Raw genomic sequence first — 17,428 nt, 5'->3', positions numbered from 1 at the left:
TCTTTCTATACACTGAGCAGGTTAAATCACTGGCAGCACGTCTGACTGTCAGCTGTTAGTCTCTTTCACATTTACAGAAATATAAGTTCCCAATACAGAACACATATTACACTATCTTGTTGATATATTCATTTACAGTATACATTTCATTCTTTCCAAGACCCCAATTGGGAAAAATTGTGTGCACTTCATTATTTTCATATGCACTGAAGAGTCTCTGAACTCCACTAGTCAGAGTCTAGTGTTCGAGTCTCTTCAGGATTGGGCATTAAATATTAAATTGTATAAATTATCATATGTGCCTATTGTGCTATCTTCTAAAACAGATTCCAGTAACTCATTATTATTACAGAATGGATTGGGTTAGAAGGGACCTCAAATCCCATCCAGTTCCAATCCCCTGCCATGGGAAGGGCTATCACCCAGGAGATCACTCTGCTTACTTGCCAGCAGTCACTTTTAGATTATCCTAATTTACAAATTTATCCTCTGATTCAAAAGAAAATGACTATAAAATACAAAATAGATCTGTAGGGGCAAAACTCCTGATTATATTGTCACTACATATATCGTGCACTAACTATATAGTGAACTATTGTTCACTACTATAGTGAACTCCACATGCTTTCTAAAGGGGAACAGAAAAATTGAGGTGAAGCTTAGAGCGATTACGGTAAACGATAACATAAACTAAAGTATATTAAATAATACTGGCACAATCCCTAAAAGTACTGTAAAACTTGAAAAATATATTTGTGTTATAAATTTTAAAGGGACTGAGCAGCTTAAGGTAGGAAAATACACAGCATCTCACTTTCCGAATTTTATCTGCCCTGTAGTTCTACTTCACATGAAGTTGATTGTGCTACGCTTTGAGTTCCTCAAATTAAGATTAAATTGTTGGGGGTTTTTTTCATCCTTCTTCACAATTTTCTTATTCAGAAACTTTCTAATAACAGTTTGATTGGTCTTACTTCCTATTACAACACATTTCTACTCCAGATTTCCATTTTTCATTTTGGGGCCTTTCTTTTGTCATGAACTTGTACGTATGCATGTTGAACACACTACAAATGCTTGCTATTTTATGCTGCTTAGGTTTGGAATGGTAAATCCTGAGTTTATTGGTGAAAGGGAGAATGTTTCTTAAAGTGTACGATCCTAGAGCAGAGAGCCACAAAAGGCTGCTCAGATTACACAACCTAATAATCCTGATTCACCAAATCACAATCTTCTGTCTGGCCTTTACGCTTTTGGTGTAGTATAACACAGTTATATATGTCGTAGAACACTCCATGCATTTAATATTTCTCATAATAACACTTAAAATTTTACCCATCTATTCAGAAGGCTGCAAATGAGACAGTATACAAAAGAAATGCTAATATAAGTACCTTTGGGAGGAGAAGGGAATGAAAGAAGCTGATGTTAAATATTAATCATAAGAAATAAGTCAGGAAGATATTTAAAGGTAGAAATCACAGTGAGTTACTTTAATTTGGGGTGGCATAGAACTCAGACCAGAACTTTCAAACTACTTTCCTCCTTTTCAACTCATAATGGTGTTTATTTGCCTAATTTAAAGAAAAACAAACAAACAAACAAAAAAACCCTCTTGTTTTGAAGTTGGAGTAAGAACTCCATTTGAGAGATATAACATCTATTTTACATCTCCTTCATAAAGTTCAGGGACAGCTATGATATCATGTTTTATTTGTGCGCTTGATTAATTTCATACATACTGAATATTCCCTCAACTTCATTCTGCCTGTCAGGAAATTTATTATATCAATGCAGCTCTCTCTTTAGTAAACACAGTCTTGTGTCTACAGAAGATACCTCTGAACTACTGACACACAAAAAATGCAACGCTCACACAAGGCTTTGGTGAATTTTTAAAGCAATGCACTGGCATGTTTAGAGTCTCACATCCTAACCACTATGCCAGCATACTCAGCAGATACATATGAAAGCACTCTTCACCCAATGGAGTCTTACATTTGCAAATCTGCCATTTCCTGCCTACATCCTGGCACTTTGTGTTCTCCTGAAAACTGCTGACAACTCTTAAACCCATTATTTAAGGAATTTAACACTTATATGTTTGCCAGATACAGGTAGCTCAGACCTTTATTTTCTTGATCAACTTGTCTGTAACCAGCCAGGCTGTTAGTACTAGAACAAGATAGACCAGTAAAGCACAAGCAAGCCTATGGTAATAAGATAAAAATAAGAAGTCAGTTCTGGAAACAGTACAAGGAAATAAAGACATCCTTTACTTCAGCTCGGTTTTAACCTTTCTCTCTGTTCCAAACTATTTTCTGATCAGTTTTGTGGTGTTAGAATAAGAAGTGTCACCATCACATCTTTGACACTGTCTCCTGACTATCAAAAGCTAATGGTGAGCTCTTCTGCCATCTCAAATTAAAGATACATTCTTCTTTTGAACAGGCTTTGCCATCTCTGGGCCCTTTTCATAACCAGAAATTACTAGCATGCCAATCAGACTCCAGTACTGATGCACTTTACAGAGATGATGTTAAGCTTGCTAATGTTCATTGATGGATAGCCTTGCAGTTTGTTTAGATAACAGGAAGAGTCTGTGTCTTTGTACCAAGTAGATAAGGATGATATGCTGAACTCCTTCTATGGAGCAGATGTGGGAAGCACCACCACCACCACCACCATCGAGCAGATAAGGTTGTGAAAGCAAACATTGTGCTATCAAGGCAAGGAGCTAACTGAGCATGCATGAAGACCAGGTTCAACTAGCAAACGCAGTGAGGAAAACTACTGACTTTCTCCAAAGATCCCAGAAGACCATTACCACAAAAAGACTGAACATGTGCAAGGAGGTGGGATTCTATGTTAGTGATTCTGGGGGAAGTATTGACTATATACACACTGCCCAGTAAAACGGTTGCATATGCAACACGAATAATGTATATAAGCTGAAGATCTTTTGCATAAGGTAGGCACAGTTTAGGTGAAAGGATCTTTTCATGCATCCAGCACCAAGAATAAAGAATGCCTGCTTTCTAACACTCCAAACTGAGTCTTATGAGAGTTTCGTGATCGACCAATTTATGGTATCACTACCAGCTCCACTTGTACTCCCTTTTTTTTCCTTACTAACCCTTTTAATTAATGTAACCAAAATTTATCATTACACAATGTTAATGAAAAATAACCATTAATATTGAAACTTCCCATTATATAGGTTAGCCCAATCCTCCCAAATGTTATGACACTACAAAATCTTTTGAACAGCCAGCGATACTGTTATCTCGGTGGGAAGTGAGTTGGGATCCCTGTACTAAGCAATTACTCTGGAGCAAAGCTCCTGGGACTAGGACCCAGCCCCTCCACTACAGCAGAATCATAGAATTTCTTGAGTTGGAAGGGACCCTTAAAGGCCCTCTGGTTCAACTCTCCTGCAATGAACAGGGACTCCTACAGATCAGGATGTTCAGAGCCTGATCCAGACTGAACTTGAGCGTCTCCAGGGATGGGGCATCCACCACCTCTCTGGGCAACCTCTGCCAGTACCTCAGTGCCCTTATTGTTAAAAACCTCTTCCTTATATGCAATTTAATTTCCCCTGCTTTAGTCTGAAACCATTTCCCCTAGTTCTACCACAACAGACCCTGCTAAAGAGTCTGTCCTTTCTTTCCTATAGCTCCCGTTTAGATATTCAAAGACTGCTATCAGGACTAGGGTATTGGTATATTCCGCTGCTGAAACCAGGCATCCCCTGATGAGAGAGAGGAGAGGAAGGCTGTCCCCAGCCACAGCACATCAGTACTAACAGTCACACTGTTAGCCCTGCAGGGCTGGAAAGAAGCAGAGAGCAGGGCTGAGCCGGGCTCAGCTTCCAAATAAAGGACCAAGAATGCATATTACATATGCAGCATCAGTGCAAACACCCACCTACTTCGGTATTGTGGCTACTTAGAATCACAAAGTGCCATAGAACCAGCATAATGCTATGAAAAGGATTAAACGGGCCTTAATTAAATTAGGGAATCTGCATTCCCCTTTTGAAATGCTGATTTTCACAGAAGTGCCTCTTTTGTTTAAAGACTGAGGCTCTCTGACCTTCCTTTTCTGACTTTCCATGCCCTACCAGCACATATCTATCACATCTGCTTTACAGCTTAAGAGTTTTCATAGCAAAGATAAAGGCATTAAATAGACAACGATTCTGACAGTCCTATGATCTGGATAATATGGCAGGAAAGACTGCTTAGTTCTCTCTGTTAGAGAACGTAACAAAAGATGACGAAGTAAAGCCAGTGGCTACAATTTCCCTGCTATGTGAGATTTAGGGTATGGGTCTGTTTGGTGCCCAGCATCAGTTGCAATAATAATTTTGACAAGATATGTTGCATTTCTCATAAATAACAAGTTCAGTGAATTCCTAAGAGTGAAATTCCAATCAGACTCAGATGTGAAATGAATCTTGATACAAGTCACATTACCAATTCATCTTTATATATATTCATTTTATCCAACTTACCTTGCCTACTCAACCAGACTATTCTTCACCATTCCCAAACAGGTTACAGTCTATATAATTCAGGTAATCCCAAAGAAATGTGCCCTTGATTTTCACTTGGGAAGCTGCTTCCAAACCTGTTCTATTGTTGTGTTCTCATTTTCATATCAAATGATATTCTTCTCATACAACTTTTAAAAAAATCACATTCTAGATCTGTTTTTATTTATACATTTAGAATGAGTGTTCTTTCTCACTGAATTATTAACAGCTACATTCAAACTTGCTTAAATATGATCACTGCTCTCAAAACTAGGTCTTAATCTTTTCCTTTTTAAATCACTCCAGCTCCTTGTTTTGTTGCTCTCCCATGAGCTGCATGCAGTATATCCACATTTCTACTTAATCAATATATGTAGCAGACTTTTTTTTTTTTTTTTTAAGTAACCAGACCCCAAACCAAATGAAACTGCTGTAGGATTCATCAACAAACAGCCACAGAAGACAAGACAATTAAGCAGACTTGGAACCTGCTTCACTTTAATGAATGGAGAAAATATGTAGTTGTAGCAGTCTTTAAGAGCCCAAGATTTGCAAACAATTTCTAAATCGATCTAAAAAATGAAGAAAATAGGACTAGCTGCAATACTTTCTGGGTGAGTCTATTCTTTCATAAATCTATTACCACATCCTCTCTTCCAAGGGTTAAGCTGGAATAAAACTGTATGAATCTGCCAATTTTCACTTTGAGATGTTCAGTGTAGTTTTACAAAACTCCACACCTTGAAACACACACCTTGAAAGCCACAAAGCTCCAGGATGCAAAAGCAATTTTAACCAAAAGATTGCAAGAGCACAAAAATATTTGCACGACATCACAACAATGACTGTGTGTGTACATCTAGCAATTCAAAGCACTCAGGCTGCACAGTTCTCTTTCTTAACACCAGTGTGCCCATCCATTCTACACAGCAGATTCTGCCTCATTCACAGTCATTACATCTCAAAGGGAATTCACCTCTTCAAAGCCACTGCACTTCAAGTCCAAAAAATTAATTATCTACAGGGCACAACCCAACAGTTTCAGTGTACTAAATTCTATTTGTGAACCAAAATCTATTTGAGTGCTGAGTATCTCATAAGATGCCTTTGCACACACTTGTTATTAAGTATTTCACTATAAACAAAATGTCTAGTTTGAAAGTTACATCTAGAAGTTATTCAGACTACATTAAAATAACCTGCTATTCAAAACAAAAATGAACTTTTGAAGACATTCCCACCTTGGTTACTCCAAAATATACAATATTCAGATCAGTTTGAATCCCACTTTTTCACAGGATAGGAGTTATTTTCATTTATTAGAAGGCAGTTTATTGTAAATCATGAAAATATTATTAACACTTCATATTAGGATACTTCTTTGCTACTTATTTAGAGTAATCTATACTTTAAGAAATTCTTGATCAATACCTAGCTTTTCCAAAGAGAAAAATTTGGCTCTCTGTATTCAAACAGCCTATTTTGGAATGCCGCTGATAGTTAACAAGCACACCATGCAGTAACAACCACATTCTGCAGACCAGTCATGGATTTACAGAAGAAAGGAAAGCTAATGGCTGTTAGCACCTGGCTGCCACCTTTGCGTGCTTAATGCAGTATTAGTATCTCCTGTAGGTCGTTGCAGCAAAACACAGGGGCCAGAAGAGAGATTGCAGCATTTGAAAAGCCAGGAAAGGTGTGCTCATTCTCATCTGCAGCCTTATATTGCAGTCATTTCTGCTTTACAACTCAGTGAAGGGGAGGGTTCAGATTTCCCTTTTCACTCCAAATGCACAAATACAGTTGATGTGAAACTGCAGTGAGGCAGAGAATGCTCCATGCAAATATCAGGATCCATCACAATTAACTTACTGGTTGCACACACATCGCTGTTATCTAATAGGTATAAGATGAACAATGAATGCTGAATAAGTGACTGAAATATGCATAAACGCACCAAGAGAAACAGGTGGTGCCAAAAGCCCAGCTTCCCCAACCTTGTTGTTTCAGCAGGATTACTTCAGACTAAACTCAGCCTGGATTGAAAATGCATTATTGTTTGTAGTCATCACGTATACTCCCAGAGCACATCTTTCAGTTCAGTTTTGTCTGCAAGGAATTTAGTTTCCATGCTCAATAAAGCAAGACAAAACACACTACATGAATATGATATTTAGTACAGAAGCTTATGTCTAATTGAACTGAAATCCTAGCGTAGATCTATTCACTAAAATCATGGTTGGTTGTCCCACTCAGCAACTGTAGTAGGAGAACAGTTTCCGTGTCTTTGAATTTCAGTTCTTTGCTTTTTTAATTGTTGTGTTTACTCACTTGATAAAAATTGTTAGTATGGCATTATTCACTTACAAGTGGTCAAGAATTGGGAACAGCTGCCTAAAAGCACAACAAACAAGCACTTGCAGGTCAAGACAAGAATCACACTAGTTCCAAAGTCCTACCAAGGATCATAGGCATCAAAAGAGGACAGTGTTTCTACTCCTCCTGTAGTTACCTTTGGGCAATTTGAATTGCTTGCGTCTTGGGAGCTGTTACTTGTTTCAAGAACAGGATACCAACCTTTTTTTTTTTTCCCCCTCCCACCTTATTCTCTTCTGCCTTAAGTATCGCCCTTTTCTGCACATGCTGTTCAGTTTCAGCATTTGCTGAATTCAGTGTTCTGATTCAGATGCAGCTCATGGCCAAGTATGTGCAACACAAAACACTGCTGATACTCTATCAGCACATCAATGAGAAAACTACATGTCAAAAACAGCCTGAGGTACCTGACTTCTACAGAATGCTAACAGCAATATCTAGTATTCTGCTCGTTTTTTACAGATAGTTAAAAAATGAGAACACAGAAAAGTTCTTCACATATAAATGTTGTATTTTTCCATAAGAGCAGAAGGAAAGGTTTTAAATTTTATTTGTAATAGTTATGAATGTTGTCCTGGGCACTCATTTTAAGAGAAGGGCTCATTGGTCCATTGGCTGTATAGTTCTAAATGTATAGGACCACACCTCAACGATAAGCAATGGCAGTTAGAGCAAATGCCGATTAAAATTAAGGTTTGGGTGTGAGTAAAAAATCTATATCTAACCAAATAAATAGATAAAAAAAAATCATAGAAATCTGGCAATTCAGTTCCTTGATGGAACTCTTGTTCAGACGCTCACCTGTCAGGGTTGTTTTGTGTCAATACGATTTCAAAAAGCTGCCATAGAAGCTACTTGCAAAGAAGTTGCTAAAGCCATTGCACCACTTCTTTTCTTACATCCCTCCCGCATAACAGTATGGAGATTCCTGGGGACTTCTAAAACTTGAGAGATTTCTTACTGAAAGCTTTGGTTCGCTTTCAAGAAGCAAAATGTAAAATTCCTCAGATAGCGAGCAGCTGCACCAGGGATTCAAACAGTGCCAGGAAACTGGAAACTGAACCCAAAACTGAAGCAAAGGGTTTCAAAAGCAAACAAACAGCAGATCAGATCCAGAGTTCTGACCCACTGGGATTAGGACCACGATGGCTTTAGCCAGGCTTCTGCCACTAATACCAGAAATAATTATCCCAGATGTTTGCTAAAAAATGGAAAGTTAACGTTCAAAGTAACTTGGGTGAAATTCTGTGGCCCACAGATACATAACAGGCCACACATAATAGTGATAACAGTCTTAGCTGATTTTGAAATTTATTAATATACACGCATATTAACTTCAGAGACAATTTGTTTTATCTCCAAGGTTTATGCCTTATTCATTGCAGTGGCAAGATACAGCATCCTGCATGTCTGTCTATACTACTCCTTTTATCACTTTACAGTCATCAACAAGTAAAATTGTATTTGTCTTGAATAAAGGTAAACAGAACATGGAGGCTTCTACTATGAAACTTTTAGCTACATAAAAAGAAAACAATTAACATATACTAAGTACCTTCCTTATCGTCATGATGTATGATAGCATCCTGTATCATATCGGCAAGGTTGAAACGAACTCGATGATTCTTTCCATGTTTCAGTTTTTTCACGTAACCCTCCCGCTTCTGGAAAGCCTTTTCTCGTTCATAATACGCCTTTATTTGATCACAACGCATCCGCTTCACCAGCCGCTGCCGCTGGCCGAGAGGGAGGGACTCAAGCAAGCACTGGTCAATTTCCATCTCATGTGACCGAAAAACATTACATAGCTGGAAACAGCCTGCAAGATACAGAAAACAAACACATGCAATGGTGAGCATGTAATGAAACTTCCACCAGATTTCTTTCTAATCACCTGTTATGTTAGTTTGTCAAATGAACTCCTCCCACTTGACAGTGTGATCTACAAACAGCCTCATTTAATTCATCTTGCTTTGGGTTAGCAAATACCTGCTATTCAGTGAGAAGAAAAATCATCCTATCATAATTATAATGAGCACATCAGCATGCAGTTAGTCTTCAGGCAACTTCCTATTAAAAACATTAAAACCATTCTGGATTCCTAACTGTGTGAATAAAAGAGGAATTTTGGTGGTAGCAGTGGTAGTTTGTGGTAGCTTTTTTTCTTTTTTTTTTTGGCATTGCAAAGAGCAATTCCAATTCCAAAATGAAGGTTCCAAAGAAAGATTCCAAATGGAATCTTCTAATGAAATTGTACTGGAAGTACAATTTCTGGAAAGGTACTGGAACCTTCACCTAACTCAGACTATGCTCATCACAGACTAGGGGATCGTCAGATAACTTTATTGCCTGACTCCTTGGATGTCAATTCACATCTAATACATCAGCGAGGAAGTCATTAACATACCCTAAAACAGCTCGAAGAGCTGGCTGGAGAACACTCAACCATTTCTGATTCTAATGTTCTACATTATGTATATACTAAACTTTTCTTCAAATGGCAGCTAGGTGCCCAAATTTCTCATTTCTAAGAACTACGAGCAGCCCAGATGAGAAAGGTTTTCCCACCCTAATTTGATGGAAGATCTCTTGAAGGGAACACAGGCTTTTGTCTGCCCATTTTGCTAAATATTTAGTTAAATCATCAATGGACTCCTACCTCACACTTGCACTAGCTCACTAGCTGGGTGGTGCTGACTAAAGAACCATTTTATTTTCTCCTTGTTGCTTGACATAAACTTTATCTACATACAAACCCTCTTCTGAAAGCAAAATTAATAATTTCCTGGCAGGCTTTTATAATCATCGCAGCACACAAACGCTTCAAAAATGCATATTTTCTTAAAAAATTGAGGGATAAAGGCGTGTTATTACACATCTTCTCTACTGAACAACTGAAACATAAGTGTTTTCTTTTTAAATCACTGATTTTGGATGTCCAATGCAAGACATCTATGTTCTTTACTTTAAGTTTTGTTTTGCTTTGAAGACATAGGGCTGTATATAATATGTTATCATGGTGTTATGTGATAGTATCAAAGACGCAGACAGAGCCCAAAGTTTCTTGCTGAGAAACTCCAAGACACAAGCAGACATAGAAAATAATTTTACAGATCAAGTTCAGTCAACTGATTTTTACAATAAGCTACTCTTTCCCCTCCTATAATCTCTGTTCTTTTCTTAGCACACCCTTCTAGCTACAAGGAAATGATTCGTCAAAATAAAACACTGGAAACAAGTACTGGCTTGTATTAAGCCAAAATTCACTTTTTGCACATCAGAAGAACTCCTTCTGTATAAGTTGAGCTAGAAAGTTTTGTTTCAAATGATATGTTTCATTTCCAAGCATGTCAGACACAACAAGGAAATCAAAGGGTACCCGTAAAGTTTCAGAAGACGAAACTTCATTCCCAACTTCTCCAGACGAGATGAAAGCATTCAGTGAAGACCTGCATTCAGACTGGTTCAATTTGTGAGCCAGTTTGTGACCGCATCTCCTTTCTATCACCATATGAGGGAAACTGAATCAGTGAACTACAAATCTTCTCATTCATAATTGTTCTGCTTTGTATAAAGTATTTTAGTACCCATGCCTTAAGCTCACATAGTATTTTTGGCTTGTAAAACTCTATGTTTATCCCTTAATGGTTTGGGTATACTGCCTACCAGCCAGGTTCTCAGCCTAAGAAAGAAAATCAGCATGCTGTGTTAAGCCATGTTTGGCAATGCAAACTGAATGGCTGGGGAAAGTTAAGAGAAGATTCTCATAAATGCCTTTCAGCCGTTCATTGCTACTTCATTGTATTGGATTTACATGACAAATTTTGGTAGCAGAGGGGCTGCAGGGTGTGGCTTCCATGAGTAGAGCCCAGCATCTACCCCATGTGAGAAGAACATCCCTCCAGGCACCAAGGTCAGTGCAGAAGGAGGGCAGAGGTACTTTGGGTGTGGAGCAGCAGTTCCTTGCAGCCCATGGGCACCTCGGAGAGCAGTTCTCCATAGTACAGCCACGAATGAGGCCTCAAAGTGGTTCAGCCCATGGAGAGCACCGGCTGGAGCTGCAGTCCTAAAGAGGGGCCTGCAATAGGGCAGGAGGGCTGGAAGAGCTCCCCATCTGGGGGGATCCTTGTGAAGCAATGCCTTAAGGGTAGGCCACATGGTACAGAGCTCTCTTGGGAGTTGAAGCTGGCAGAGTTGAAGCCTGTGGGAAGCCCATGGGGATCCATTCAAGAAGGAAGGCACTGTGGGAGAGATCCATGTGGAGCAAGGGCAGAGAGTGGGCATAGACAGAAGCAGTGTTACTGACTGATAGCAGCCTCCATCCCCTTACACTGCTTGGGGAGAGGAAGTAGAAGTGGGTGGAGAAAGTGTTTTTAATTTGATTTAGTTTCCCACTGCTCTGATCTGTTAGGAATACACAGTAAATCATAACAACCACCCTATGGTGTGTCTGCTCTGCCCATGCTGGTAACTGGTGAGTGATCTCCCTATCCTCATCTCAACCCTTGAGCCCTTTTCCATTACATTTTCTCCCTCTCTTCATTTATGGAGTGGAAGTGAGAGAGAGAATGTATGGTGGAATTTAGCTATCCATCAGGGTAAAACCACCACATTCATGACAGCAACAACGACCATCTCATACTTGGGTAAGACTTGTGACATATTGCAAGTGCAGCTTCACTAGCTCCCAGTAGAACGGGAAAATTATTTCTCTCAATCCGCTAGCCACCATCTATTTAACATACCCCAGCATGTGGTTTGCCTTATTTGCATCTCAAGTGCAGGACTGGCTCCCAGTCAACCCTGTTTGCTGTAATCCTTGCATCCTCTTCAGCAGAGCTGCAACTCAAATCAGTTGGCTCCCAGCCCACACCAATTCACAGGGTTATTCTGCCCTTGGGCATCAAAATACGTACTTCCCTTGCTGAATGGCTCAAAGTTTGTTGTTCCAATAATCAGGATTAAGCTCTATCATTCAAATTATGCCAACCACTCTGCCATAATTTAACGGTGCCAGTAGAACCAATGGCTTCAGTTGTTTAAAAGGCCTCCAGGAAAAAATAACTGCTAAAATCCACAATTTTATTAGGCAGATGTAAACTGCTTATGGACTAACAACTTGCCTTGTTTGTAGCTGAGAAGCTATTAGGGCCTCCTAAAGGCACCATGTGCAGCACGTCTGTCCATCCTCTTCTCTTCCATATACAAGAAAAGCAGTACAAGCTAATAGGCTAAACTTACACAAGAAGCTCATATGGGACCCATTCAAGTTGGACAAGATTTTTGTAAAGCATAATCTCAGAGCTCTTTCTGAATGCTACTGAGGAGGCGGTGTGGTAATGTGAGGAAAAGGTTGCAGGTAAGAGAAAGAGTTGATATCACTATGACAGTACATTTGAAGATTATTTCATGTGTTTCTTCTTGCCTCAGTGTATGACAAATTACAGTTGTGTAGAGTGATTTGATAAGGTCACTGTGACCGTCATGGCAGATGGCACTGAATAACTCATTAACAACGTCTCCATCGAAACTCCGAAAAAGCTTAGTGGGGTCTGATCTATTTACTGAGATGCTCTGGACCAAAACAACTAGAAAAAAAAACATGACTGTTGATTTATCTCTGGTTTTAAAGCCTGCATCTTACATACAATCACACAATGTAAAAGCTTTTATGAAAAACGGAATTACGGAAAACAGAAATCCCTTATTGTATCATAATGGTTGTTAGCTAGCACAGGACAAAGGAAGCCTGTAAAGAATAGAAAATAAAATCTATATAAAGGATGCTTGCTACTGTAGAGACGCTTTGCTGATTCCACCTTGAACCATTACAAAGAGAAGAATTATGGCTACAAAACAGCCTGTTGATAAAAAATTGTAGCAATTTACTCACAATTGGCAAAAGTGCCTATTTCATGACACCACAAATCACAAGCTTGATCCTGCCTGTACAAACAATAGATTTCTGAGTAAAGAGGAATTGTTTGCTCTGAATTGTTACTGGTTCTTACGGGGAAGGTGAGAGAAGGAACATTTTTGGCATCACAAACAACAGTCCATGAGCAACATGAAGAACTTGGAGAGGATGATGGGATATAAACAGAAAGAACAATGTGATCGCTACAGGCATTTTCTTCTGTATCTCCGAGGTGACCTGAGCCCAAGTAACTACATGGCACATAGGAACACCTGCCATATATCTCTTTCCAGAATCCATGATGATACCTCTTGCCTTTATATTTCCTGCTCTTATGGCTTCTTCTCATTTTATTTTAGTCACTCACTCTGGCATCTAAATCGTTAATCCAACCACCCTAAAAAATTGAAAGACTATGGTCTTTAAAGGAAAGAAACACTGCAGAAGGGTTAAAACTACCTCAAAAAAATGGCAACATGAGATTCCAAGAATGTACCTACTCAAGACTCAAACAATATTATTTAAGCATGTTGATATCATTAAGGGAAAAAGGGAAATAAAACCCTTCAAAACACACTGTGTTCTGTCTGGGTTCCTGTTGTAACCACAATTAAACATCTACATTCCCATTTTGATACCTGAAGTAGTCCTGCTTTTCAGAAAGATAAAGTACTTGAAAATTATATCAACTTCAGTAAATTGTTCAAAGAGACAAACATTCATCAAAACGGAAAAAAGACAAATTCTGATGAATACTTGAATTATTACACAACACTTCCAGAGCTGGCCAGCTAAACATATTCCCAGTACTAATAAAGAGATATAACAAAAGCATGCAGTGAGCAGCAATAGTTTGATACTTACAGAATCAGATACAAGGATGGTGGAAATCAGCACAGCTTTATCAGCTTTAGAAAGCTGCATTAACTTACACCCCATGTTTGATAACAGAAATAAGACCAGGAACTATAGGAATGACTCTTCCAATAATGCACTTTATTGTTATACACGATGGCTTCCCTAAGTATTGTCGGCAGCACGAAAATCACAGAGCCACAGAATCGCTTAAGTTGGAAAAGATTCTTAACATCTTGAAGTCCACGTATTACCTAACACTACCAAGCCCACCACTAAGCCACATCCTTAAATACTACATCCACTCACCTCTTAAATACCTCCAGGGATCACACATATCATTTAAATTCATTACATTAACATGGAAAAATTAATTTATGCATAATTATGCAACTGAACTGAATTCCACGTGAAATCAGTGATACAAATGCAAAAGCCTAACTGAAGTTATGGTGTCTGGACTACAGATCAATGTGTTTGATTACAAATGCCCTTTTCAAAAACCAAACGCTATTATGCATCTAGGGATCTTAGAGATTCAAGAGGCTAGATTAATTTAAATCCAAATCAAATTGCAATGTTAAGGTTGGTATCCAAGTACTTGGCTCTGAAAAATTCTTCGTTCAGTGTAGGGAAAATGACTCGCCATTTGAACAGCCTCTTCGTTACGTTTATTAAGCTGTAAATGAAACACAGCCCTCTTAACCACTCAGCCCAATTCTAACAGCTGAAGCAATTCCATCAGGTCAGCAACGCTGCATTCACTGCAGCAATGGGCTGACTCCTTTTCTCTTTTCTTGGTTCCCCTTTCCATCCCCAAGGAATTAATCATAAGGAAGTGGTATAAAAATCAACTATTTCCCTTGTAACAAACCTAAAGAATTCTATTAACACCAAATCTTTCGAGAATAAATTGCATGTCAGCAAAGGAGCTGGTCTGGTTCTCCCATTCTTGGCTCTATAGAGCCTCTCTTGAATGTAACTGCAAAGTTAGACTTCTTAAACGACAAAACATCGAAAGCTTTCTTGTTTTTTGCTGAACACCTAACTGTCTTTGCTAAAGAACAATCCTGAGCATATTCAAGAAAGTATCCTCCTGTAAAACCCCACTGCCACTCTTCAAGAGCCTTTCAATGTGACTGGACTGGTAAGCAGGAACTGAAATCAATTTCTAGCTTGATCCCATGGAAAAGTTGCTTATCAGACACTATTAATCAATTCTGTAGGCTTTGTAATAGACTCTATCTATCAGCCATTCAGTGAAGTTACAGCAGCATTCTCCAAAAATTTATTCTATTTAAATCAGAGAACCAACCAGTTTGGGATTTTGCCTTTGTAGTAATAGAGGAGAACCTGAATAATAAGGAACTAAAAATATACCAGAGGGCTCCGCACTGTCATTTGTCATTTACATCATGCAGTCTGTAACATACGGATGTTGTATGTGCTAGGTAAATGTAATTAACTGCATGCCAGACTATCTAGTAAACAGGCAAACTGCTTGCCCATGCATTGTCCTTCAGTGTAATAAAACACCAGCTTCTGATGCACATGCTTAGGTAGGGCTTCTTCCCAATTTTAGGAAAAAAATATCATTACTATTTGGTTTTGCTTCTATAAGCACAAGGAACACACAAGTCCAAATGGTCTGGGAGAAAGCGTGTGCAGCTGTCAGCAGTAGTTCTTATTTGTGGATCATATCCAGAAATTGCAGGAATGCAAACAAAATGAATAGGCACAATCTGCTCATCCTCTAACTGTTAGCTTTAATAAAGCCAATGCCTAATACATAAAGGAAGGACAGGGAGCAACCTCTGCTTCTCCAGTAAAGTGGTATATACTGTCTCATGTACACATGGTGAAGGTTCACGGAAAACAAACAAAACATATCTAGACTGTACAGCATATTGCCCTCATTCTCCTGTGTGTATCATGCTTTGCTACTGTGAGGTAAAACAATTACCTCTTTTACAGCTTTTAAATTACAGTGTCTGAATTGCTGGTTGCACTGCAGCATGTCAGAAAGGAATATTATAACAAAAGGTGCATGTGAATGTTCTAGTAAGCAGTAGGAAAATGTGAAGAAAGGCAATGGTATTTGAGGCTACAAAGCCTGATGAAATAGATGGAAGACTGGACCTATGGCCATATCATCCATACTGCCTATTGGGAGTGGTTTCCAGATACTACTCATAGCCTCTATCACAGACAAAGAACTATTGAAAATTGAGCCAGAGAGCTAAATAACAGTCTTGTAGACAATCAAATTGAATGCCTTTCGCTTTTCTTCACAAAGCATAGACAGATCCTTCAAAGCATTTTCCATAAATGTTGCCTAACCACCTTAACTTTATTTCTGCTGACAGCAAGGTAAGTAGTGCAAAGGGTAATTCTGTATGGCAATGTATTTCTCTTGAAGAAGAGGGAACTTCCTCACCATAGGATTTAACATCCTTGCAACATACTCAAGACTATGTGGTATCTTCTGTGACAAGAGATTTAACGGTTATTAGGCTAACCCAGATACCCACACGGTAGAAAAGCAACATCATCAGTTCAGAGCATAAGGAAATAGCTGTAGCTCATTCTTAGGAAATGCAGTTCCAAACACTGCTCAGTCATTTGAATAAATTATGTCACAATTAATCTGCTTTACGAGACATTTTTTTTAAAGTGCCCAACAGGTTTGGAAATTATGATAGGAACAAAAACTAGAAAAGATTCATATAGGTAGTATAATCTGACATTTTTCCTTTGGAAAAATCAAAGCAAAATACACCTGTATGATTCTGAAAGTTAACTTTATAATTTTAATTCAAATAGTACGAGTTTCCATGAGACTTATACTCCAAGAGAGACTTAACTCCAAGAGAGTTCAGAGTAAATTCAGAAAGTAAGTAATCTAATTCAATGATTGCTCTGTGTGTTTGTGGTGGCGATGGTGTTAATACATCTCCATGAAGGCTGTTCCAAAAGTAATGCCTCCTATTTTATTCTGATGGCCCATGACAAGAGGTGGATGTTGGTGGTGTGGCAACAGAGGTTAAACCAATATTCCACCAACATTCATTCCATCAATATTCCATTACATTTTGTTGCCATTTGACAGATGGCAGCAGAGGGGCACTCTGACACAATGGCATCTCACATGGAACTGTGGATGAAGCAAAGGTGTGTCACTGAATTCCTCCATGCAGAAAAAACAGCACCCGCTGACATTCATCAGCACTTGATGAATGCTAATGGAGACTGAAGAGTGGATGTGAGCATAGCGAGGTCATGGCTGGTGCATTTCAGCAATGGTGACAGTGACAGTGAGTCACTTTTGCTAGTGCAGATTTTCACAAGCGGGCTTTTCTCCATTGCTGGTGAGAATGCACAGCTAGTGGTGGTGACCATGTTGAAAAAGAGTGTTTTGAAGCTGAGAATTTGCTCTATCAAACAGTGTTATTGTGCTCTTTGTATGTATTTATGGAAATAAATGGGAGATTCATAGAATTTATGCCACTCCTTATTTGGGATTTCCAAAACAAAGAAATTTATACTTTGAGATTAACACAAATCACTTCATAAGGCTTGTCGCTCACAAAGCCCATGAGAAAATAACATCAGCATATTTGGCCATATTTTAATAATCTAAATTGCTCAAAGTCAAACAACCAATAAGTAAAACTCAAGAAGCTCCAAATCAAAGGGCATAAGAAGAGAAAAAATGATCTGGGCTTAAATGACAATTAAAA

General features: G+C 38.7%; 1 protein-coding gene across 1 annotated transcript in view; it reads right to left on the bottom strand.

The window, feature by feature from the left end:
• Window positions 1-17,428, bottom strand: part of MYO16 (myosin XVI) — a 283,366-nt gene that overhangs the window by 256,065 nt on the left and 9,873 nt on the right. Inside the window, 1 exon segment of the mRNA XM_010728547.3 lies at window positions 8,472-8,735. Within this exon segment, the coding sequence (XP_010726849.1) occupies window positions 8,472-8,735 (264 nt within the window).

The sequence above is a fragment of the Meleagris gallopavo genome, chromosome 1 (genome assembly GCF_000146605.3).
Source record: "Meleagris gallopavo isolate NT-WF06-2002-E0010 breed Aviagen turkey brand Nicholas breeding stock chromosome 1, Turkey_5.1, whole genome shotgun sequence".
In the NCBI taxonomy this organism is placed as follows: Eukaryota; Metazoa; Chordata; class Aves; order Galliformes; family Phasianidae; genus Meleagris; species Meleagris gallopavo.
The sequence above is the reverse complement of the archived record's forward strand: the minus strand, read 5'-3'. Positions and strand labels throughout refer to the sequence as shown.